Raw genomic sequence first — 25,225 nt, 5'->3', positions numbered from 1 at the left:
AAGAAAATGAATATTCTTTTAAATTACAAAAGGGTAATGGCTTTATAATATCTATAAAAATAAATACAAAATAGCTATATAATGAAGCAGGTAATTATTTTTTCAAAAACTAAAAAACATTTAAAACCCTAATGTTTCAACATAAATTGACACGAATATTTACAAAATTTCAGCAATTTCTGAACACTGCTGTTGCATGACTCTGATTTTAAAAGCTGAAAACCACCAACATTTAAAAAAAAATTTTAGTAGTCAAAACACATGAAAAAAAAAACGATTTTTAACATGACAATGGATTAATTCACATACTAAATTGCTCTATACAGGGAGATTTCACAATCCAGGAGCCATAGCCATGCTGCTGTAAGTAGGATTTCAACAAAGTTTTAGCTTCTTGATAGGATCCAGACATATGCTACAGAAAGAAAAAAATATTGAATTATAGAATATAGGCAGAATTAGGCTTATGAAAAGTAAGTAGCCCTAATCTTCTTTCTTTAGTTTGACATTTTAAAAATTAAGAAAAATCTTTTTTATTTCCCATTTTCCTCAGTATTGTTTTTGAAACTAAAAATTTTCCTTCCCAACACCCCTAAAAGACAGTTTTTCTTAATTTTTAATTAGAAGAGCAATCATACTCATTACAGAAAACTTGAAAATAGAGAAAACAGAATAAAAATCACCTGTGCTGGATCACATGGTAAGTATATGTTTGTCTCCATAACAAACTGCCAAACTGTCTTCCAAAGTGCTTTATACCGTTTTAACATTCCAGTCAGCAGTGCAACAGGTTTCTAGTTTCTCCGCAAAAACACCTGGTGTAGTCAGTCTTTTGGATTTTAGTAGGTGTGCAGTGGTATCTCATTGTAGTTTGATTTTGCATCTCCCTAATGAGTAATCAGGCTGAGTATCTTTTATATGTGTATTAGCCATTTGTATATATTATTTGCCACTTTGAAAAACTGGGTTGTTTGCCCATTTAATGAGTTATAAGAGTTCTTTATCTATTCTAGATCTAAGACCTTTGTCAAGTGTATGATTTGCAAGTATTTTCTTCCATTCTGTGGCTTGTATCTTCATTTTCTTAATCCAAGTTTTAAATTCTGGAGTCCATCAATTTTTTCTTTTATGGATTGTGCTTTTGGTGTCATATCTAAGAAAAATTTGCCTAACCTAGGAAGACAAATGTTTCCTCACATTTTCTTTGGAAGTTTTTATAGTTTTTACCTCTTTTAGTTCTATGATCCATTTTGAAGTTTTTGTATGACTGATATAAGTCTAAGTTAACTTTTTGGCTTGCCCACAGATACCCAACTGTTCCAGCACCATTTGTTGAAAAGATTTTTCTTTCTCCCATTAAATTACTTTGTACCTCTGTACAAAATCAATTGATTGTAAGTGTGTGGGTGTATTTCTGGTCTCTTATTCTGTTCCACTGATCTATATGTCTATCATTACATCAATACATTGTCTTGATTACTGTGGCTTTATGGTAAGTTGTTGAAACTAGGTAGGGTACTCTACCAATTTTGTTCTTTTTAAAAATTGTTTTGGTTCTTCTATGTCCTTTGGATTTTACGTAACAATTTTAGAAACAGCTTGTCAATTTCTACAGAAAAGCTTACTGGGATTTTGATAGAACTTGCACTGAATCCATAGATTATTTAGGAGAGAAGTGACATTCTAAAAACACTGAGTTTTCCAATCTATCAATTGGTACATCTCTCCACTTTCTTAGGTCTTTTTAAATTTCTCTCAGCAATGTTTCATCATTTTTGGTGTACAGGTCTTACCTTCTTTTATTAAATTTATTCCTAAGTTTATTTTTATGCTCCTGTGGATGAAATTTTTTTCTCAAGTGTAATTCTGGGGTGTTCAGTCCTAGCATATAAATACACAATTTATTTTTCTATATTGTTCTTATACCGTGTGCTAAATTCACATATAATATAGTTGTTGTGGGTAGATTCCAGAGGATATTTTACATACAATATCATTTAGAAATAAGGACAGTTTTTCTACTTCCTTTCCAGTCTGGATGCCTTTTATTCCTTTTTCTTGCCTTGCTGCTCTACCTAGGACCTACAGATCATGCTGACTAGAAGTGGTGAGAGCAATCTTTGGGGGAAGGGGAAACAGTATTCAGCTTTTCAGCATTGTCAGGTAAACTGTAGTTTTTCAGTGATGCCCTTTATCTGGTTGAGGAATTTCACTTCTAGTTTGTTCAGTGTTTTTATTGTGAATAGGTGTTGGATTTTGTCAAATGCATTATGCACATCTACTGAGATAAGTATGTGGGTTTTGAACTTGAATATATTCACATAATACATCAAATGATTTTCTGATGTTAAATCACCCTTGCATCCTGGAATAAACCTCCTTGGTCATGGTGTATAATCCTTTTTATATGTTGCTGGATTTGGTTTGTAAATATCTTATGAATAATTTCTGCATTTATGTTCCTAAGAGATACTGATTTGTAGTTTTCACTTCCTGTGATGTTTCTGACCACTTTTGGTATCAGGGTTATTATACTGGCCTCATAAAATGAGTTGGGAAGCACTCTCTCCTCCTTTATTTTATTAAACAGTTTTTGTAGGATTTATGTTAATTTTTGCTGTTATGTTTGGTAGAATTCACCAGCGAACCCATAACTGCACTTGTGCTTTTAAGAATTTTAACTAATAATTCAATTTTTTTTTACTTTAGTTCAATTCAGATGTTCTGTTTAGTCAAGTTTTGTAATTTGTCTTTCTAGGAATGCATCCATTTCATTTAACTTGTCTAATTTGTTGACAAAAGGTTGTTTATAGTATTTCCTTATAATTATTTTAGCTCTTTGGGGTCTTCAGTGATGACTCTTCTTTCATCAAGATTTTGATCACTTGCGTTGTCTCTTATTTCTCAGTTATTTCTTAGTTCTTTAGTCTAGCTAAAGTATTATGAATTTTTTTGCTGAATTTTTTCAATGAACCAGCTTTTGATTTCATTGATTTTTCTATTGATTTTCCTGTCTTTTATCTCATTAATTTCCAACCCATCCTATATTATTCTCTCTCTCTCTTTTTTAAATTTGCTCTTCTAACTTCTTGAGGTGGAAGGTTAAATAACTGATTTTATGGTTCTCTTCCTTTCTAATATAAGCATTTAAAGCTATGCATTTCTAAGCACTTCTTTGATTATATTCTCTAAATTTTAATATGCTGTCTTTTCATTTTCATTCAGTTTGAGATATTTCTTAATTTCCTTTGTATTTCTTCTTTGACTTGTGGAATAGAAGTTGTTTAATTTCCAAATGTATAATTATTTCTAGATTTCATTCTGTTGTTTTCTAATTTAATTCCATAGTAGTTAGAACATACTTTGTATGATTTTAATCCTTTAAACTTATTGAGACTTGCTTTATGGCCTATATGGCCTAGTGGAGAATGCCTCATGTGTATTTGAAAAGAATGTATATTCTGCTGTTGTGCATAGTGTTTAGTCTGGTTGGTTTGTAGTGCTATTCAAGCCTTCTATATTCTTACTGATTTTCTGTCTAGTTGAACTATCAATTACTGAGGGAGGAACATTAAAACCTCCAACTATAATTGTAGAATTCTCCATTTCACCTTTAAATGCTGTCATTTTTTGCTTATGTATTTTGGGGTTCTGCTGTTATACCCATATACTTATATAATTGTTGTTATGTTCCTAATGTATTAACCGTTTACCACTATAACACGTTACCCTTTGTCTCCAGTAATATTGCTCATCTTGATGTGTACTTGTTTATTTTAATGTAAACACTCCAGCTCTCTTACTGCTATTGTTTGCCTGGTATGTCTTTTTTTTCATCCTTTTACTTTCAATCTATTTGTGTCTTTGAATTTAATGTGTCTCTTACAGATAGTATACAGTTGGATCTTGCTTTTTAGCCCAATCTGAAAAATCTCTGTCTTTTTTCTGGAGCATTTAGAATATTCAAATTTAATGTAATTATTGATATAGTGGATTTATGTCTGCCATTTCACTTTATTTTCCAAGTCCTGTGTCCTTTATTTCTCTGCTTCTTTATTGCCTTCTAGTCCTTTTAAAAATGCATTTTTAGTACACCATTTTAATTCCTCTGTTGATGTTTTAGCTGTAGTTTTCCAGCTATTCTCTTCATGGCTACTTTAGTAATTACAATATGCCTCTTTCTCTTACCATAGTCTGCTTCAGATTCATACTGACTTAATCCTGCTAATATATAGCAACTTTGTTCCAATATTGATCCATTTCTTTCTCTGTCCTTTATTATTGCCATTTATACTCCACTCACATACATTATAAAATTCAATAATACAGTGCTAAAATAATTTTAAACAACTTTGGTTTTTTAAAGAAAATAAGAAAAAAAATATACACATCTTTTATATCTACCCACATAATTACTGTTTATAGTATTCTTTATTCCTTCCTGTAGACTTGTTATCATCTGGTATAATTTCTTCTAAGCCTCAAGGACTTCCTTTGGAATTCCTTCTAGAGAAGTTCTGCTAACAACAAATTTTCTTAATTTTTGTCTACCTGGCAATGTTTTTATTTTGCTTTTGTTTTTAAAGGAATCCTGACCCATTAGCAGTCACTTCTCATTCTCTCCTCCCCACAGCCCCTGGAAATCAGTAATCTACTTTCTGTTTCTATGAATTTGCCTATTATAGACATTTCATATAAATGGAATCATACATGTAGCCTTTTGTGGCTGGCTTTTTTCACTTAACATTTTCAAGGTTGACCCACACTGTAGAATGTATCAGTACTTCAGAGTTCCTTTTATGGATGAATGGTAGTCTGTAGTATGGACATGCCACATTTTGTTTATCCATTCATCAGTGGATGAACATTTGGATTGTTTCTACCTTTTCTGTATTATGAATACTGTTACAGACATTTATGTTTAAGTTTTGGTGTGGATAAGTGTTTTCAATTCTTTTATGCATATACCCAGGAGTGAAATTCCTGGGTTACATGATAACTCATATTTAACTTTTTGAGGAACTGTTAAATTGTTTTCCAAAGTAGATGTACCATTTTATATTCCAATCAGCAATGCATGATAGTTCCAATTTTTTCACATTCTTGACACTTGTTAATGTCACTCTTTATTACAGCTATGTCCTAATGTGTGTAAAGCAGTATATCACTGTGGTCTTCATTTGCATTTTCCTAATGACTATGTTGAACATCATATGCTTATTGGCCATTTTAAAATTTTCTTTGTAGAAATGTCTGTTCAAATCCTTTGCTCATTCAAAAAATTTGGTCATCTTTTTATTATTGAGTTGCAAAAGTTTTTTGTGTATTCTGGATACACGTCCCTTATTAAATATATGATTTGCAAATTTCCTAATGATAATTTTTGAAATGCAAAAGTTGTACTTTTAATGAAGTTTAAAATACTATTTTTTTTCTCTTTTGGATTGTGTTTTTGTTATCAGATCTAAGAAGCCTTTTTTCTTACTTAGGAATACAAATATTTTCTCCTATGTTTTTCTCTGAGTTTTATAGTTTTAGCTCTTACGTAGGTCTATCCATTTTGAGCTCATTTTTGTATATGGTATGAGGTAGAAGTCCAAGTTCATTCTCTTCCATGGGGATATTCAGTTGTCCTAGGACTACTTACTGAAAAGACTATTTTTTCCCACTGAATGATCTTGGCACTCTTGTTAAAAATCACTTAACCATAATTGCCAGGGTTTATTTCTGGAATGTCACTTATATTCCATTGATCTATATGTTTATACTAATACCAGTATTATACTATCTTGATTATTATGGCTTTGTAGTATGCTTTGAAATCAAGAAGTGTGAATCCTCCAGCTTTGTTCTTTTTCAAGATTGCTTTGGCTCTTCTGGGTTTGCTTCCATTACTGCTAATGAGAAATCAGCCTTAAATGTATTGGTCTATGGTTGATAACTATTTTCTCTCTTGCTGCTTTCAAGATTTTCTCTTTGTCTCGGTCTTAAGCAGTTTGACTATGATGTATCTAGGTATGAATCTTTATTTTTTTCTTTCTTGGGGTTTCTTGAGCTTCTTGGATCTGTTAATATTCTTCCTCAAATATGGGGTTATTTTTAGTAATTTCTTCAAGTGTTTTTCCTGATCCCTTTTCTCTCTCCTTTTCTTCTAGGACTCCTAGCATTGGGTTGGCCAAAAGGTTCATTTGGTTTTTTCCGTAAGATGGCTCTAGTATCACTTAGTTGTCTTCAACTTCATTCAAAACAATTTTGTTAGATTGTATGTGACAGCTGTCATATCATCGTGCATTTAAAAAAAGACTTTTCAAAATTGGTGAATTTTTGTGTAGCCATTTTAATACTGAAGATGGAAGAAAAAAGCAACATTTTCAGCATATTATGCTTTATTATTTCAAGAAAGGTAAAACGCAGCCGAAATGCACAAAAAGATTTGTGCAGTGTACGGAGAAGGTCCTGTGACTGATCAAACGTGTCAAAAGTGGTTTTTGAAGTGCCGTGCTGGAGATTTCTCGCTGGAGGGTGCTCCATGGTCAGGTAGTCCAGTTTAAGTTGACAGCGATCAAATCAAGACATTCACTGAGAACAATCAAAGTTGTACCATGTGGGAGATAGCCAACATACTCAAAATATCCACATCAAGTGCTGAAAATCATTTGCACCAGCTTGGTTATGTTAATCACTTTGATATTTGGGCTCCACATAAGTTAAGCCAAAAAAAACCTTCTTGACTGTATTTCCACATGCGATTCTCTATTTAAATCTAATGAAAATATTCCGTTTTTAAAACAAATTGTGATGGGCAATGAAAAGTGGATACTGTACAATAATGTGGAACGGAAGAGATCATGGGGCAACTGAAATGAACCACCACCCAACCACACCAAACGCTGGTCTTCATCCAAAGAAGTTGATGTTGTGTATATGCTGGGATTGGAAGGGAGTCCTCCATTATGAGCTCCTTTCAGAAAACCAAATGATTAATTTCAACAAGTACTGCTCCCAGTTAGACCAACTGAAAGCGGCACTAGATGAAAAGCATCCAGAATTAGGCAACAGAAAATGCATAATCTTCCATCAGGATAACGCAAGACAGCATGTTTCTTTGATGACCAGGCAAAAGCTGTTACACCTTGGCTGGGAAGTTCTGATTCATCTGCTATATTTACCAGACATTGTACCTTTGGATTTTCATTTATTTCGCTCTTTACAAAATTCTCTTAATGGAAAAAATTTCAATTCCCTGGAAGACTGTAAAAGGTACACAGAGCAGTTCTTTACTCAAAAAGAAAAAGTTTTGGGAAGATGGAATTATGAAGTTGCCTGAAAAATGGCAGAAGGTAGTGGAACAAAAGGGTGAATATGTTGTTCAATCAAGTTCTTGGTGAAAGTGAAAAATGTGTCTTTTATTTTTACTTAAAAAATGGAGGCAACCCAACATAAGTTGGTACACTTAATACTGTTCCACAAATCTTTGAAGTTCTGTTCATTTTTCTTTAACCTGTTTCATTCTGTCCTTTAAAATAATTTCTTTTGATCTATCTTCAAAGTCCACTGATATTTTTCCTGCAGTCTCAAATGTACTGTTGAACCCATCTAGAGAATTATATTCATTTCAGTTATTATATATTGTTTCAATCCTAGAATATTCATTTGGGGTTTTTCTTTTTGTAGTTTCTATTTCTCTACCGAGATTACCTATTTACTGAAACATTGTTGTATTTTCCTTTAATTACTTGAACATATTTATAATAGCTGCTTTGAAGCCTTTGCTATATTCAACATTGGGATCCACTCAGAACCAGTTTCTATTGAATGTTATTTTTCCTGAGTATAGGTTTTACTTTCCTGTTTTTTACATATCCCATAATTTTTGGTTGAAACAGACTTTTTAGATAATATATTGTAGCAACTCTGGATTCTGTTTTATTTTTTTTAAGTTTGCTGCAATTGTGAGATCTGTTTTCCCCATGATGTGTACTGTCTCTTTCCAGTTTTTTTATGTTTTAGCCTGGCTTCCTAGGGGTTACCCTGTAACCGCAAAGCTTAGTGATAAACAAATAGCTTAGTGATAAGGAAAAGATTTCAGCAGACATTATGCTCAAACACCTTGAACCTAAAAGGCTTCTACCTTTTTCTGATCAATTCATTTGGGGAGGGGTGGGTGGTACAGTGTATTTAATGTTGCAGGCAGTTCTATTTCACACTTTCACTCTTTACTAGGTTCTCTTGAGTCTGCATTGCACATGAGTGTAATTTCTCAGTCAGCCAAGGATATATAGAGAATTTCTCTCAACCCTTCCATGGCTCTTTCACTTCCAAGATCTCCCTGTTAAGTTACTAACTGGTATACCACTTGCCCCAAGGACTGCAACCTTGGGCCAGCGAAGTTACTGATTTTCTCCCTTATTTTCCTCTACCAGGTTTGGCACATTTAGTTGAAAAAGTCACAAATTTTCACCCTCTGCCACACATCAAGTTCATCCCCTCTAGCAGAAAATCTACGACTTTTGGTGGCATTCTCAATCTGATAAAACTACAGTTCTTGCTGTTCAAACTAGCAGAGAGGAAGGAGAGAGAACAGGAACAGCTTTGGGCAAAGGTGCCACAAATTCCTGCTGTTCTTACCCAAAGTTCTAAAAGTTTTACAAGAGTATACACTTTTCAGTGTGTTTTCTGCCTTTAGTTAACTTCCAGAGTTGTGAGAAGGGGTTTTATCCCCTGATAATTTTGTCCAGCTTTATATTTTTTACAGAGATGACTTGCAACCTCTTTATGCCCAAACCCGAAATTGTCTAGGTAAGCTTTTATACTGAAAAATGTTTGTATATACAAACAAACCTACAGTTAATATTAATTGCTTTACAGGATGGAATTATACAGTTTGAGTATTAAGATATTGGTGAAATTAAGAGACTTTCACATAATACTATATTACTGAAACTGAAATTAGGTTATTAAAAACAATTTGTATTTTATAATTTGATAACATGGATATAACATATTATGAAACGGCTCAGATCTTAGTATGTTGAATGAAAAAATCAGATTAACAAGCATATATAATATAAGCTTAATATTTTAAAATATATACATACACAAAAATATAAATACATGGTAAGAAACTGAAATAATATGCTTACATTACAAGATTAGAGTATTATATTTGAGTAGTAGGTGGATTTACAAGTAATATTTTCCTTCTGTACTTAAAAAGAAAATTCCAAATTCTGTACTCAACATGAATTATGTTCGTAATACTAAAAGAAGAATATATATATTTAAAGACAGAAAAAGGCTACCTACATCACTTAAGCCCAAATCACAAACTCAAATTAAAGGTGTTTCACAATTTTAAGATAGGCAAATTAATTTATATGAATATACTAATATATCATTTTAGAATACTTAAATACTATCGTTAACATAGCTAATATCATATACATAAGAAATTTTATTACCATTTTGTTCCTCTGGGTATGACAGTAGGTTTTGATCGATATTGTCAAAGTAGGTACACACCATACTGAGGTAGCTACTTTCAGGGGCAACACTTATTTACATATCCAATTTCCAGCATGTTCACTTAAAAATTAATTTTATCACTACATGGTAATCTCTTATTTTCAAGAACTATTTACTCAACTTTTGCTATGTATCATCATCATTATAAAATTACCACATTATTATTGTCTTAAATTTTTATTTCAGTGATTAGCTTCATTCCTTTTAAGACTTACCTTAGCTGCATGATATGTACTAGCTTCAAGTAAATCTTCTTTTTTAGCTTCTTTGGCAAGTAGGTTAAATCGACTTAACATTGCAGCCTTACAAAGCCGACTTGCCATTGACACACCACTTTTAAATGGGGAACTGAAGTAGAAAAGAATGAAACATTCACTAATCATTATTCAGTATTTATGTTGGCACTTGTAGGGATTAAAATCAACACAGAATCTACAAATATTTATCTCAATTATGTACAGTGCATATAGTGAAATTTTTTTACATAAAATTATTCTGAATATTTAACTTTCTGAAGCTAATTTCTTTTATGAAATTATAGTTTAAGTTATCAGAGTACTGCATTAAAAATTAAAGCAGAGGATGGATATTCGGAACATTTCTTTTGTTTGAAGCAAAATTAATCTATGGTGATCCAAATTAAAACAGTGGTTCTACCAAGGATTGACTAGAAGAGGGCAAAAAAGTATTTTCTGAAATGAAGAAAATGTCCTGTATTCTGACTGGGGTAATGGTTACACAGGCATGTATATAAATAAATAAATAAATAAATGTATACATATAAAAACTCATGAAATTGTACATTTCACTCTGTAAATTTTGACTCACTAAAAAAGTAATTATACACACTCACCTCACCACCCTCCATATATATGTGTGTATGTATGCACATATAGATATGTACTTTTCTATGTTTCTAATAGAAGTGGGTCCACAGATCATGAGCTTTCTTGCTACTGTAACTCTTTCCCTTCATTATATCTTCTCATTAGTTGTTCTCCTGATAGATTACAAAAATTGCCAAAATCCTTTATTCCTTCCTGTCTCCATGCTCTTTACAATGTAACTTTTCAGATTCTCCCATCACTAACTATGGTTGATTGCTCCTCCCCATGAATTTGGGCTGGCCTTGTGACTTGTTTTGGTGAATAAAATAGACTATGTGCCAGTTCCAAGCCTGGGCCTCAAGAGGCTTTGTGTTTTCATTCTCTGGGGACCCCTTCCTCTGCCATGTGAGCCTCCTAAGACTGGTCTACTAGAAGGTGAGAGAACACATGGACCAGAGCCCAGCTGTCCCTCTAAGATCAGCCAAGATGCCCTACAGCTGACCTAGAGTGGACCCCAGACACATGGGAGAGCCCGACCAAATCTAGCTCAGTTGACCTAAGGACTTGAACAGCAATAAATGGTTGTTGTTTTAAGCCACTAAATTTTGAGATAGTTTATATGCAGTAATAGTTAACATAAACGCCTATTAATGAAATGTACTAATCTCTATATATTAATTTTCCACCATCATACCTTTTTTTGGTGGTGGATTTTTAGATGATTCTCTTGGGCTTTTCAGGTATAAAATGATACCATATGCAAAAAGTCGTAATTTTACCTCCTCCTTTCCAATATTTTATATCTCTCATTTCTTTCTTTTGTTCAAATGCATTAAATAACATGTTAAATAACAGCAATAACAGTAAACAATCATGTCTTGTTTCAGATGTTAGTAGAAATGACTCTGAGATTTCATCATTAATCATAATGGCACTTTTGGACTAATAAAGATAAATTTTACCCTTAACAAAAATATCTATTCCTTTTTTATTGAGTATCTTTATCTAGAATAGTTGTAGAGCTGTATTACATGTCTTCTTAGAATTTATAAAAATGAATATATGGTGTTTTTCCCTAGATCAATTAATATGACAAATTATATTAATACGAGTTTCTAATTTGGTATTATTTTTACTATGTTATTCTCACATTTCTAGAAAAAAATTCCACTTGGTTTATTGTATAAAATATATTATTTTAAGGTTCTGCTTCCTAATATTTTATTTAGCAATTATGCTTGAATATAAAAGTGAGCTTGGTCTGTAACTTTTGTGGTAGGGGGACAGCAATTTTCTATTAGGTTTAAGTATCAATGATACACTTGCTTCATAAAAGTATTTGAATGTTTTCTATCTTTTTAGATAGCACTGGAAGTTCCTGCTATTTAATGGTTTATAAAATTAATCCGAACCACCTCAGAATGGTGTTTTCTTTGAAAAAGAGGTAGGGCGCCTTCTTGGTAACTTTCTCAAGAAAATAATGTTAGATATTTTTCCCTCTTCTGTACCAATTTTAGAAAAATATTTTCCTAGAAATATATGCATTGCACCCAGATTTTCAAATATATTTGCATGGTAGGGCAAAGAAGTTTCTTATGACTTCTTTTAATTTTCTCTGTAATTACTCCTTTATCATTAGTATATATGAGATTAGCTACTGATTTTTTTTCACAGAATCAGTTTTTTTATGATCATTTCTAACTTCTTCAGTTCTCTAGATCTTTAATTTACATTTCTAGTTTTATGAACTTCTTCATTCTGTTTATTTTCATTATTTGTTGCTATAAGCATCTAAAGAATTGGCTTTTCCATTCACTTTGCTTTAGCTATATATCCTACAAGTTCTGAAATGCAATGCACTAAATATCCGTGTTTTCTAAATATTCTAATATTTTCTAAATATTCTAAATATTCTGTGATTTCATTTTGTATTTCCTCTTTGAGCCAAAAGTTGGAGAACTTCTTTTTCCCAATGAAAGTGGTTTCTAAATATTCTTATCTTGTTATTTACAGTTTGATTGCATCACAATCAGAGAACACTGCCTACATCACTTTTACTTCTTAGAATTTCAGATTTTTTTTGTGGCCTAACATACGGTCAATTTTTGTTAATGTTCTGCAGGTTCTTGAAAAGCAGGTATATTTTATATTTTATGGTACAGAGTTTTAAAGAAATTAATCAAATCTACCTTATTGTTATTTAAGACTGTTATATTCTTGCTTATTGTTTTGTTTACTCAATCTACTAGGAACTGAAAGAGGTGAATTATTGCCTCAACTAATAGTGTATTTCTATTTATCCTTTTATTTTCTGTAATTTCTGCTTTATGAAGGTTGATACTATGTTATTTGCTGCCGTTACTCAGAACTGTTCTTCTTCGTGGATTATATTGCTAAAGTGTCCTTTGCCTTATGTAATGTGTTGGGGATGAATAATCAGATCATATCTGCTTTCTTTGCAATCACCTGGCAAGCACTTAGCCATAATAAATGAGTTAAGCTCATTTTACATTAATTTCATCTTTGTTATACTATTATGTTTTCAGTAAACAGTTTTTTTATTATTTTTTTTTGGCCTTGCCATGAGGCATATGGGGTATATTAGTTCCCTGACCAGGGATCAAACCCATGCCCCCCACATTGGAAGCATGGAGTCTTAACCACTGGAGCACCAGGAAGTCCCTCAGTAAACAGTTTTTTAATGTCTTCCACAGAAGACCTGTTTTGTTTGTATGTGTGTAGTCTTGTTATTAACAGAAATACACTTCTTAACGCTGACTCAATGCATAAGTAGTATAATTCATCCTAGTTGAAATAATCAATAGTATGCTTGACTGAGTTCATACCAAGAAACATTTGTATGTGATCTTAATTTAAATCTGTCTTTCACAAAGAAAGCAAATTTTGGCACTTAAACTTTTAACATTATTCATTACCACATTATAAATGTATTTTCACACTAAAAGGAGGATTTTAGTTTTACTTGATAATCAATGACAGGAATATTACAAAGAAATGTCTAAAAGGCATAATGTATTATGGCTAAGAACAAAGGCTTTGGAAATAAAATGCCCAGATCAGAATCCTACTTGTGTCACTTAATAGTTGGGTGACTTTAAGCAAGATATTTAAACTAGCTTGAATCTCAGTTTCTTTACCTGTAAAAAAAAAACAATATCACCTAACCCACAAGGTTTTTATAAGAAAGCAGTATAACATAGTACAATAGTTCTCACACTCAAGTGTACATAAATAATATTTGGGAAAGTTGTCAAAAATACAGATTCTGGAGCCCTAAATCCAGACATTCAGATTCAGTAGGAAAAACTGAATTTTTAAAACAAATACATTATTTGCTAATTATCACTAGAGAAACAAAGGATCTGGAGACTGATTTTGAATGCTGGCTCTACCATTTATTATGTAACTTTGGTAAATTATATAACTTCTCCAGGCCTGTGTTCTCATCAAGAAAAAAAAGTTTTTTAATTAGTACAATGCCTGCAACATAGTCACACTTGATAACTATTATTATTATTAATCACAACTCAAAAAATTGTATTCAAAAAACAAGATAGTTTTTAAAAATCATATTAAAATGTATTGTTTTGCTTAATATGTGATTTTTGAAGAAATTAGTGACGCTAACCTTTCGGTGGTCTTCCCAGTTAGGCCATCCACAATCTCCAAAGAAATGTCCCCTTGTGCCCAATTCAGACTCAGGAATTTATATTCCAAGTTTGTTTGACATGGATATGCAGAAGGTACTAAACTAATATGAGGTCTGTTGACCAAGTAAAACATTGGAAGTTTTGAAGTGAGTGCATCATCAACACGTTGCTTTATAGCAATTTCTAAGCCTCTAGTATCACTGCAATTCCCATCACCTACAAAGCAAAAACAAAGTAAATACTCAGAAGTTCAATATGAAAAGACTATACTGAAAAAAAACGATATAAATAAAAGTTTAATCGTAAATAGTTCACTTCTTTATCCTGTATCTTGCAACCTTCTCTTTCTGACTTCTACTCTCTTAGTAGCTACTTCTATACTCTTTACCAGAATCAAGACAAGGTAATAACAGTCAGAATTTCCATTCAAAAAAGAATCTTCTACAGAAAATAATGAATTGACATTCCAGTGAATAAAAGCAAAAAGCCAGACCTGACCAGAAACAAATCAGTACTTTTACAGGGTTCTGCCAGAGAGAACTGGCTCATTCTGTCTTGATTTCTAAGATTACAGCATGAAACCAGCACATAATGTAGCAGATATATGTAGCTGAGAAAGAGCTGGTTAAAGTGTGTTATTTTTCCACATCTGAGAGCCACAGCTTGCAACTGTTCCAGTACCACATGGCTTAGTTTCACAACATGAAGTACTTTAAAGAATGACCGTTTCTGATTATAACTGTGGCCAATGCCAAAAGCTTTGAGTTCTCAGTTAAAATTACTGTTGAAGAAGAAAGCTCAAAAAGATGATTAGTATAAGAAAATGGGCTGCGTCAAACTTAAAATACAAGTTAGGGAACAGTCATTCCTATTTAAAAATTAATAATTCCAAAGCAGATCTCTTTCCTCCTTAGAGGGTCTGAAGTTCTCACAACAAGAGAATCTTTATATACCAGTAGACATATTTCACAGATAAAGTTTTGTTTTCACATCACTGGAACTGTTGAGATGGCTACTGGGCTTACACTCACTATGATTATTTGGGAACTAGAAAATGATGTAAAAAGAACATGAGTTGCTTCTGACACTCTTTTTCTAAGCACTCCTTTCAATGTTCCAAATCAAGAGATACTGACTAATGCAAGCTAGTTAAGTTAAAGATATACTTAGACGTAGGAAAAAAGAAGAAATAAGTTCTGTAGAATAGTCATTGTATCTATAACGAACAGAAAACATGGGTTAAAAAAAAATGTTACGTATTACACACTGTACTACAGACTAAGTGTGTCCCCACAAAATTCATATACTGAAACCTGATCCCCAATGTGATGGTATTTCGAGGTGAGGCCTTTGCAAGGTGATTAAGTTATGAGGGTCAGAGCTCTCATGAATGGAATTGGTGCCCTTATGATATAAGAGACCCTAACCCCTCCCACCATAGGAGGACATACTGAGAAGACAGTCATCTATGAAGCAGAAAGCAGGTCCTCAACAGATAATGAATCTCTCAGCCCTTTGATCTTGGACTTCCCAGCCCCCAGAACCGTGAGAAATAAAAGTTTATTGTTTAATCCATGCAGTCTATGGTATTCTTTTGTTTTTTGGTAGCAGCCCAAACAGACTAAGACATACTGTAATAAGATAATGACATTGGTTGTGCCTAAAACAGCAAGATAACATTTGGAAAAAGAAAAATAAAAACCTACCAGTAACTCCACGTTAAGATTCTCTAAACATCAAATTGTTTCACCTAGATGTTTTAACGTGGTAGTATAAAATTTAATAGAAAAAAATCAAGTATATTAATATTTTATTAGAAATTTTATTTTCTCCATTTATATATGTATGCTTTAATTATTAGCTATACCTGAGGTATGATTTTAATTTTATCTTGAGGCTAAATCCTGTTCCCGGGAAAATATATCTCTAAAATTATATCACATAATTTCGATTTGATTCATCTAAAATGATTTGAAATAATAACATAAAACTCAAAGATTAAAGGCAAAGGTTAAATCTTAGTAAAGACTATAGCAAACCTGACCTGAGAACTTTTCTGCATGAATAGGTCTCAGATGGGATTGATATATATACACTAAATATGTATAAAATAGATAACTAATAAGAACCTGCTGTATAAAAAAATAAATAAAATTAAATTTTAAAAAAAAAGAGAAGTTCTCAGGACCTTAGTCTACCGTAAGTTAATATAAGTGAACAGAAACAGCTGCTGAAACAAGTAATGAAGGCATACCTCAATTTATTGAACTTTGCTATATTGCACTTTGCAGATATGATGATTTTTACAAATTGAAGGTTTCTGGCAACCTTGTGTTGTCAGATGATGTTTAGCCTTTTTCAGCAATAAAGTACTTTTAAATTAAGGTAAGTACGTTGCTTTGTTTTAGACATAACGCTATTGCACACTTAACATATAGTATAGTGTAAACATAACTTTTATGTGCACTGGGAAACCAAAAACTTCGTGTGATTCACTTTATTGTGATATTGACTTTATTATGGTGGTCTGGAACTGAACCCACAATATCTTTGAGGTGTGCCCATACAAACTGAAGCTGCATTAATAAAAATACAGTGTCTAAGTCAAAGAATTCAGCATTATTATAGAACTATGCACTGCTCATATCATGTCTGAAACATCATATTTAGTCTGAGGCATTACATTTTAACACCGCCACCCACAAATTACAGAACATCTGGAGAAAACAAATCATGCTCCTGTGAAACACAAATCATGTCTAAATAGGAGAAGACATGAAGGCAGAAGCATCTTATCTTTGTATTCTTAATTCTCATTCTATATTTTATGTGAATGGTGCCCCTGAGAGTTATTTAACAGTGCACAGCACCTAGCATATAGTAGGTGGCTCAATAAACACCTGATGAAAAAGGAACATAAAAGATTAGATTATCAGAGAGCAGTAATCATCAATTCTGGATACACATTAGAATCAGTAAGGATGGAGCTATTAATACTAATGCCATTCCCATATTATTTTAAAAGCTATCCAGGTGAACCTGAAGTGCAACAAGAGTAAAGAATAATAGTTAAAATTTATTTTTCAAGTTTTCCAGGCAGCAGAATTGGTATTAAGAAGAAAAATAAAAGCATTAAAAAAAAATAAAACATGCTGACTCAAAGCATTTATCCATGAAACATTTATTGACCTCCTGGTACAAACCAGACCAAGATGAGTGTCGCAAAGCACCTGCCTTTCAAGAGTGTCAAGTTTAGCAGACACAATAGTGGGATTCTAGTCACTGGATGGGCTCAGACAAAGCTGTCAGAGCTCAATTTAATACAAAAGGCAGAAGCATGAGAAGTTATGAAAACTGAGTATGAGTCCAGGCTCTGCCAGCAGGCAAACTGAATGATTTTGGGCATGTATTTTTATTAACATTCTAAACCTCTTATTACTGACCTGAAAACAAAAAAAAAGAAAGAAATGAACAACAGAATCTCTAAGGTTATCACATGCTTCTTAAAAGTTCATGAACTATGTTGAAAATAGATTCCTTCACTAAGAGGGAATCAGAATTTAGTATTCCCTATAATGGAATTGTACAATTCAAATTAGCGTATTGAAAAGGACTCCTGAATGGAAACACCTCTGGATAAACATTCTTGAGGTATTTATTCAGAAAACTTTATCTTAACAGGATAACAAATTTGCAAATACACCTTAAAAGGCTTGAAAACGAATATAAATCCAGCTCTTTTAATAACTAAGCAAAATGAATTTTTTTCCAGATTACTCTGGATTATTTTCTATACAAATAATAGTGCCTTTTTATAGTGCAAGTTTAAGACATTTTTCTTAAAAAAGGAAGACTATCACCATAAAATGACAAAATGAATTATCTGAGAACATCTACAGTATAAAATTAGTTTCCAAAAACTGCCCGTTGTGGAGCACAGGCTCTGGACGTGCAGGCTCAGCGTCCATGGCTCACGGGCCCAGCCGCTCCGCGGCACGTGGGATCTTCCCAGACCAGTGTACGAACCCGTGTCCCCTGCATCGGCAGGCGGACTCTCAACCACTGCGCCACCAGGGAAGCCCTCCAAAAAGTTTTTGAAAAGTTCAATGAAGTCTTATAATAATCTCTCCATTTTTAATTGATCTACTAAAATATCTTAGGTTTTTCAAGCATCAAAATAAAGATTTGCAAAAGATTTCATAAGACTTAAGAGAAAAGGGGACAAGGTCATTATCATCAAATAATTAGATTTAATCTGCATTGTCATTTAGTTCAGAATTAAAGGGAAACAAATTTCAATTCTAAAGAGTAATTTTTAAAAACAATTGGAGCTATCAATTAATGGAATAGATTGTCTTTAAATCTTATACTCCACATTATTGGATCCTTTTAAGGTAGGGTTAGATGATCCTCTATCAGAAATGGCATAAAAAGAGTTTGCGAAGACATACAGATGGCCAAGAGGCACATGAAAAGATGTTCAACATCGCTAATTACTAGAGAAACGCAAATCAAAACTACAATGAGCTATCACCTCACACCAGTCAAAATGGCTATCATAAAAAAAATCCACAAACAATAAATGCTGGAGAGGGTGTGGAGGGAAGGGAACCCTCCTACACTGTTGGTGGGAATGTAAATTGGTACAGCCACTATGGAGAACAGTATCGAAGTTCCTTAAAAAACTAAAAATAGGAACTTCCCTAGTGGTCCAGTGGCTAAGATTCTGCACTCCCAGTGCAGGGGGCCCAGGTTTGATCCCTGGTCAGGGAACTAGATCCCGCATGCTGCAACTAAGACCTGACACAGCTAATAAATAAATAAATAATTTTAAAAAACAAAACAAAACTAAACTAAAAATAGAGCTACCATATGATCCGTAATCCCACTCCTGGGCATATATCTGGAGAAGAACATGGTCTGAAAGGACACATGCACCCCAATGTTCACTGCAGCACTGTTTACGATAGCCAAGACATGGAAGCAACCTAAATGTCCATCAACAGAGGAATGGAAAAAGAAGATGTTGTACATACATACAATGGAATATTACTCAGCCATTAAAAAGAATGAAATAATGCCATTTGCAGCAACATGGACAGACCTAGAGATTGTCATACTGAGTGAAGTAAGTTTGACAGAGAAAGAGAAATATCGCATTATATCACTTATATGCGAAATCTGAAAAGGAATGATACAAATGAACTTATTTACAAAACAGAAACAGACTCACAGACTTAGAGAACAAACTTATGATTACCAGGGGGGAAGGGTGGGGGAAAGGAATAGTTAGGGAGTTTGGGATTGACATGTACACACTGCTGTATTTAAAATGGATAATCAACAAGGACCTACTGTATAGCAAAGGGGACTCATATTATGTAACAACCTAAACGGGAAAATGTGTAATTGAATCACTTTGCTGTACAATGGAAACTATCACAACATTGCTAATCAACTATACTCCAATGTGAAATAAAAAGTAAGAGTTTGTATAATAAGTGAGAAGCTGTACTACACGACTAGTTCAATAAACTCTTTAAGATTCTTTTAGCTGTACATATCACACTTTTAAGTATACAGACACTCTGAGTATTTCTCAATGTGAGCCATTCAAATCATCTGTATCAGAATCACCTGGTGGTGCTCTTTTAAAACATATATTCCTGGGGCTATCCCCCAGACATACAGTACAGATCTTAAGAGGCTGAGAAATCTGCATTTTTAACAAACATTAAAATCTGTTTAGGTTATGCCAGACAGAACACCAATTAATTTAGATATGTTCCATAAAGATGCAAAGAAAGAGATCAGAAGCAATTTTACCAAGTTTTATAGTATTTTTATTGCTACTTGGTATTCCTACTGCTACGAGCAAGATGACAGGCAAAATGATGAGATCTAATTTTTAAGCCCCTGTCCAAACCACTAAATACTAAATAATTCTAAAGGAATCTAAGATTCTACCCTTTTAAGAAACTAAATATAGTACAGAGTTATGTCATACAAAAGGCAAACTGTAAAATATCTTTCTTCACAAAAGTCAAAGAAAGCCTTGCATGCCAAACTGTGACTCTAGAGAATGCACAGACATTTATTAGACATTTTGTAGACATTTATCAAGAACAAAAATTGCCTTTCCTAAAGATTGAGAAAAGTTTGAAATGTCTGAGAGGGTATCTGAACTGACTAAAAGAAAACATCATAAAGCATAATTTTGGTATCCAAGTTAAATCTAAGAAATAAATCATCTACAAGAATAAATATTTGGAAAAAGAGTTAGAAATAACCACTTTTTAGGGTGTGAGCAAACAGGCACTCTCAAATATTGCTAGTGAGAATATGATTTGGAGGGTAACTTGGTAATAGTTTTCAAAATTGCAAATGCATACCTCTTTGACCTGCAACTCTACTTCTAGGAATTCATTTTATATAGATATATTTTACATGTGTCAATAACAAATGTAATAAGGTCATGATTCATGATAGCATTTGGTAGCTGCAAAAGATTAAAAACAATCTAAAGTTCCATTAACCCACAACTGGTTAAATAAATTATAATACGTTTGTACAAAGAAATACCATACAGTTATGAATTATAATAATGAAAAATTCTTCATATACTCATATGGAAAAATTTCCAAGACACTTTGTTAAATGAAAAGAGCAAGGTGCAGAAAAGTATGAATTGTATGATCCCACTGGTGTAAAATACAAAAAAATATGCATATACTTTTATAAGCATAAACTACCTTTGGAAAGAAAAACAAACTAGTAACAATGGATGCCACAGAGGTAAAATGGGTTCCTAGGGCCCTAGGATAGAAGGAAGACTTGACTGAATACCCTTTTGAATCTTTTGAATTGTGAACCAAGTAATAGGTTTCCTAAACAAAGAAAATAAGCTTAATATTAGAAAAATAAATAATTACTATTTCCTTTTTATCATTTATTAAAGCCAAACCAAACAAAAATGGGAAGAAAATAAAATATTTTGTATATACATGGAACTGAAAAAATACTGTCTATAGGAGAAATTCCTAAAGAAATGGGTATAAAATATATAGAACAACAACAACAAAAAACCGCAAGAATAAAAGAAACAGCACTTTCTAAAAGTAAAACTACTTCTCATGCAAGGATCCAAAGCTTGCATATGGGCCATCATTATGAAAAATTAGCAGTAAACAAAGAACAGCCAAGTAATGGTAGTATTTAAATTGTTTCTCAAGGGTAACTGAAGCTTTGAAACTCTTAGGGCTTTATGAAAACTATAGAATTGAGTGCCCAAAATGTCTGTCAATGGGATAATATCTGGAAAACCATTCAAATATAAATACAGCATTCTATAATAGCCCCTACCAAAGAAAGAAATAAATTACTAGTTCACATTATTTGTGTTCTAGTTACTTCCCACTCACTTCACAAATCAAAAGGATCCAAATCATAACCAAATGTATAAAAAAAGCATAAAAGTAAGAAAGAACCAAAATGGGCATTTAATATTTTTTATTTCAGGAATAACTAAATATAAGCTTGTAAATTTGATAAGTTCAAAGAAGCATCTTCTTCCAAAAGAAAGGGAAAAATTGAATACTGTACAAACAAAAGTATACATTCAAGACAGAATACATGTAATTGCCTAACATAAAATATTGATTCTTATTAGCCTCCTGTTAAGATGGCAAAAGTCATATTATACTAAATGTGATGACCAGTTACCATGAAATGAAAACCTCAACAAAACAGTGGATCTGAATTTTACCTTAAGTAAAGCTTCATACATGCAAATTGTGATTTTACACTGGTAAATAAAATATAGTGAAATGACTTAGTGAAAGAGGCCAAGAGGTACTGTAATCCAACTCACCAACAAGTATATTGCTGATATAAACTGGCTGTATAAACTGACTCAGCAATGCTCCCTGTACACCAAGCACTCCCCATCTCATCAGTTTGTCACTTGAGGCCATGCTGCTTATTCTATTAACAACATCTGCAGGGCAGTAGACAGTCAGATGAATTTTGCCTTCAACAGCCACATGGAGACTCAGCTCTTCATGGGCTTCAAATGCAGACACAGAACGTGGATTAAGACGCCTAGAGAAAGAAAAGAAAGTTTCTCCCTTTAAAAACCAAAGCCCCGAGCTGATCTCCCTGTGCTATGCGGCCAGCTAGAGGGGTGGGATAGGGAGGGTGGGAAGGAGGGAGAGGCAAGAGGGAAGAGGTATGGGGACATAGGTATATAGTATAACTGATTCACTTTGTTATGAAGCAGAAACTAACACATCATTGCAAAGCAATTATACTCCAATAAAGATGTTAAAAAAAACCCAAAACCCAAAGCTGACAAAGTAAAATCTGCATGTACCTAAGAACTGTTCTCAAACATATTTAACTTGCCAGTGTACATTTAATTCCAGTAACAGAAATAGATGCAAACCCAAAGCAAGGTAGGATGGAGTGACTTCGTTCCACAAAATTAAAACCAAACAGAAATTAACCATATTTAGAGCTTCCAGCAAGGATACATTTCATATTATTGCCATTCTTTATGTCCCTTAAAATCAAATGAAAACCTAATTTTTGTCCCTGCCATAGTTTGTGAGTTATTTCCTTTCTCCATATTAAAATTTTTAAACACTACAAAATTAGAGAATGAAAAAAAGAAAACTGACAATTTATATCCAAGATTCACCTCCAACAAAATATGTTAAAACAGTAAAATCTAAAATTATTTTTCTTGAGGTTTCTCTCAAGAGAAACACTCACCCTTGTTTTCAAAGGTGTTACTGGAAGGCTTTTAAACAAACTATAAACAGCAGTTATCTCTAGATGGTTGGATTGAAGTGAATTTTACTTTCTTTTTTGTGCTTGCCTGTGTTGTTCAAACTTCATGCTAACTGATGCTACCCATTCATCAAGATAATGAAGTTTTGGCCACAGACTGACCAGAAGAATAGACTGCATTCCTTAACTCCTGTGTTTGTATGTGAAGAGTGTATAAATCCATACTTCCTAAAGTTTATGAAGTATTACAACTAGAAAGGAATAGAAGATTTTCAACAGAATCAAAAAGAGAGCAGTGAAGTACATGGAATACTTAAGTAGTAGTAATGGACCAGACTGACTGGAGGGAAGGAGAAAGAATTTGTGGTCTTTCAGCCTTCAGGCTCTTGCAGCCTACAAATAACACCTCAAGGCTGGAGGAAGAATATGGATAGATATGAATTTACTTGTTCTTTTGTTGTATGGATTCAGAATGCATGATATGGCCATCCTAGATTCCTTCAAAAACAGCTTCCATAATACTTACAATTGTGACTTAATCTGGGCTGATCCTTTAGGCAACTGGTTCATATAGAGATAAATGCTGATATTCTGCTTGAGAGTGAGTAGATTAGAAGCTGGTTCTGTACAAAATATTGATTTTTCCAACACAGCAGGATTTTTGCTGTAGAAGAGTAGAAGTTGTCTATAAAAGTACCTAAAATTAATGAGATAGAGCTTAATCAAGTAAGAAAATTTTAAAATGAAGTATCTTAAACAAACATTATATTCATGTTATGAACAATGTCCCTATATGCCAAAAGTTTTGATATTGATAGGAACTTGTAAAATAATCTTAGCCTTACTTAATGAAGAATTAAGTCCCTTGATAAGTCTTCAGTTAGAGCCCAGTCTGCCCAGTGACCTGCCTTAAAGCATCATTCCTCGACTACCACTCCACTCTCATTTCACATTAAAGTACTCAACTATCATTTTCTGCAAAAGACCCATTTCTCTACTGATTCCTCCCTTCTTTCTTAGACAGCTCTGCTCCCAGCCTCCTAGGTGAAGTATCAATTTTCTGCTTTACTTCTATTTTCCCTTCCATGCCAAAACAGGCAGACCACAACTGTGGTTCCCACTGCTTAGTGGTTCTGAAGACAAAAACACAAGAGCGTAGGAATAACATAACAAAGCCTGTAAGTTAAATTAAGAAGTGAAATAGATTTCCTGAAACTACTAATCAAATCAGAGGACAAATACTATTTTGCTTATTTAAAAAACCATGATTTTAATCCTATCATCAGAAATATATAATAAAATATTAAGCACCAGTATAAATGACAGTGCCAAGCATGACAAGAAATAAACACAAAGAGGTAGTTTTAAAGGGGTCAAATAATTCACTAAGCACCAAGGGGGATGGGAGGACAATTAGTTGCATTACCTTCATGGACTTCCCAAAATCTTTCCTTTTAAGATTATAGGATTCTTTCCTTATTATTAGAGATATATACTTAAGTTTTTCCGATAAAATAATACATGTAAATTTGTTTTAAAATACTCCAGTAAAGAAATACCACCAACAAAAAGTGAGGGTGCATAAATTAAATAAGATCAACAGAATCCTAATAACTGGATATGCTAATAATTGGATATGATCATTGGGTATTGGTATCAGAATGCTGACAACTGAATGATGGAATTAATTATCTGATTCTCACTTTTGTTTGAAAAATTCGATTAAAAATGTTTTATAAAAAGTAAACTTAGTGACTTAAGAGAACAAAAGCTGGTAACTACTGCAGGAGGTAATGCTCATGTCCCACTTTTCATGTTTTTACAGAAAAGGAATTCCAAAGAGTAACATTCTTGGTTTATTTCTCTACTATCTGCTAATTATGCCTCTTACAAGGAGCAGAGTGACTGATAAGTTTGGAAAAAGAAACTAGGCATCCTCACTTTAGCCCCTTTCTCTCTTTCTCTCTGAGATCTGCCAGCCTAAAAAATACTTTATCGACACTCTGCTATATCGTAAACATTGTACAGACCTCATGAGTGGAAACTCATTGATTTCTGCCTTTGGATAAGTATGACTAATTCAGGGGTGAAATATTACCAAGCCTACTTGGTCCAGATCTAAAGCTATACTCTCCAATTACTTTTATCAGTAATAAAGACAGTATTTTTCTCTTAAAAAAAAGGTTGTATGACTCTTAAAACTGAGTTCATAAGCTCTTGATAATAGAAGCCACTAAAATTCATAGGCTAGACACTGAAATTACTATAAGGTTTCCAAAAGTGACAGGAAAATATCAGATGGCTTGGATAAGTAAGAGACTGCCATACCCTTGGCTCAATGATGAGTAAAATTCCATTTGTAAATAAAGACATATATATGTGATTGCTTTAGGCTAATAGCATTAATATTTG

The 25,225-nt window shown here is 33.0% G+C and overlaps 1 protein-coding gene across 2 annotated transcripts in view; it reads right to left on the bottom strand.

The window, feature by feature from the left end:
- Positions 1-301: 301 nt before the first annotated feature.
- ADAD1 (adenosine deaminase domain containing 1) overlaps positions 302-25,225 on the bottom strand; it is a 44,727-nt gene continuing 19,803 nt past the window's right edge. The window contains exons 7-11 of one of the 2 annotated variants that reach the window (XM_065877832.1): positions 23,340-23,510; positions 21,894-22,123; positions 14,002-14,239; positions 9,741-9,873; positions 302-415 (exon numbers count right to left, since the gene is read on the bottom strand). In XM_065877832.1, the coding sequence (XP_065733904.1) occupies positions 302-415; positions 9,741-9,873; positions 14,002-14,239; positions 21,894-22,123; positions 23,340-23,510 (886 nt within the window). The remainder of the gene's footprint in view (positions 416-9,740; positions 9,874-14,001; positions 14,240-21,893; positions 22,124-23,339; positions 23,511-25,225) is intronic. The other variant, XM_065877833.1, reaches the window with a different exon arrangement.

This window comes from Phocoena phocoena, chromosome 5, assembly GCF_963924675.1.
Source record: "Phocoena phocoena chromosome 5, mPhoPho1.1, whole genome shotgun sequence".
In the NCBI taxonomy this organism is placed as follows: Eukaryota; Metazoa; Chordata; class Mammalia; order Artiodactyla; family Phocoenidae; genus Phocoena; species Phocoena phocoena.
The sequence above is the reverse complement of the archived record's forward strand: the minus strand, read 5'-3'. Positions and strand labels throughout refer to the sequence as shown.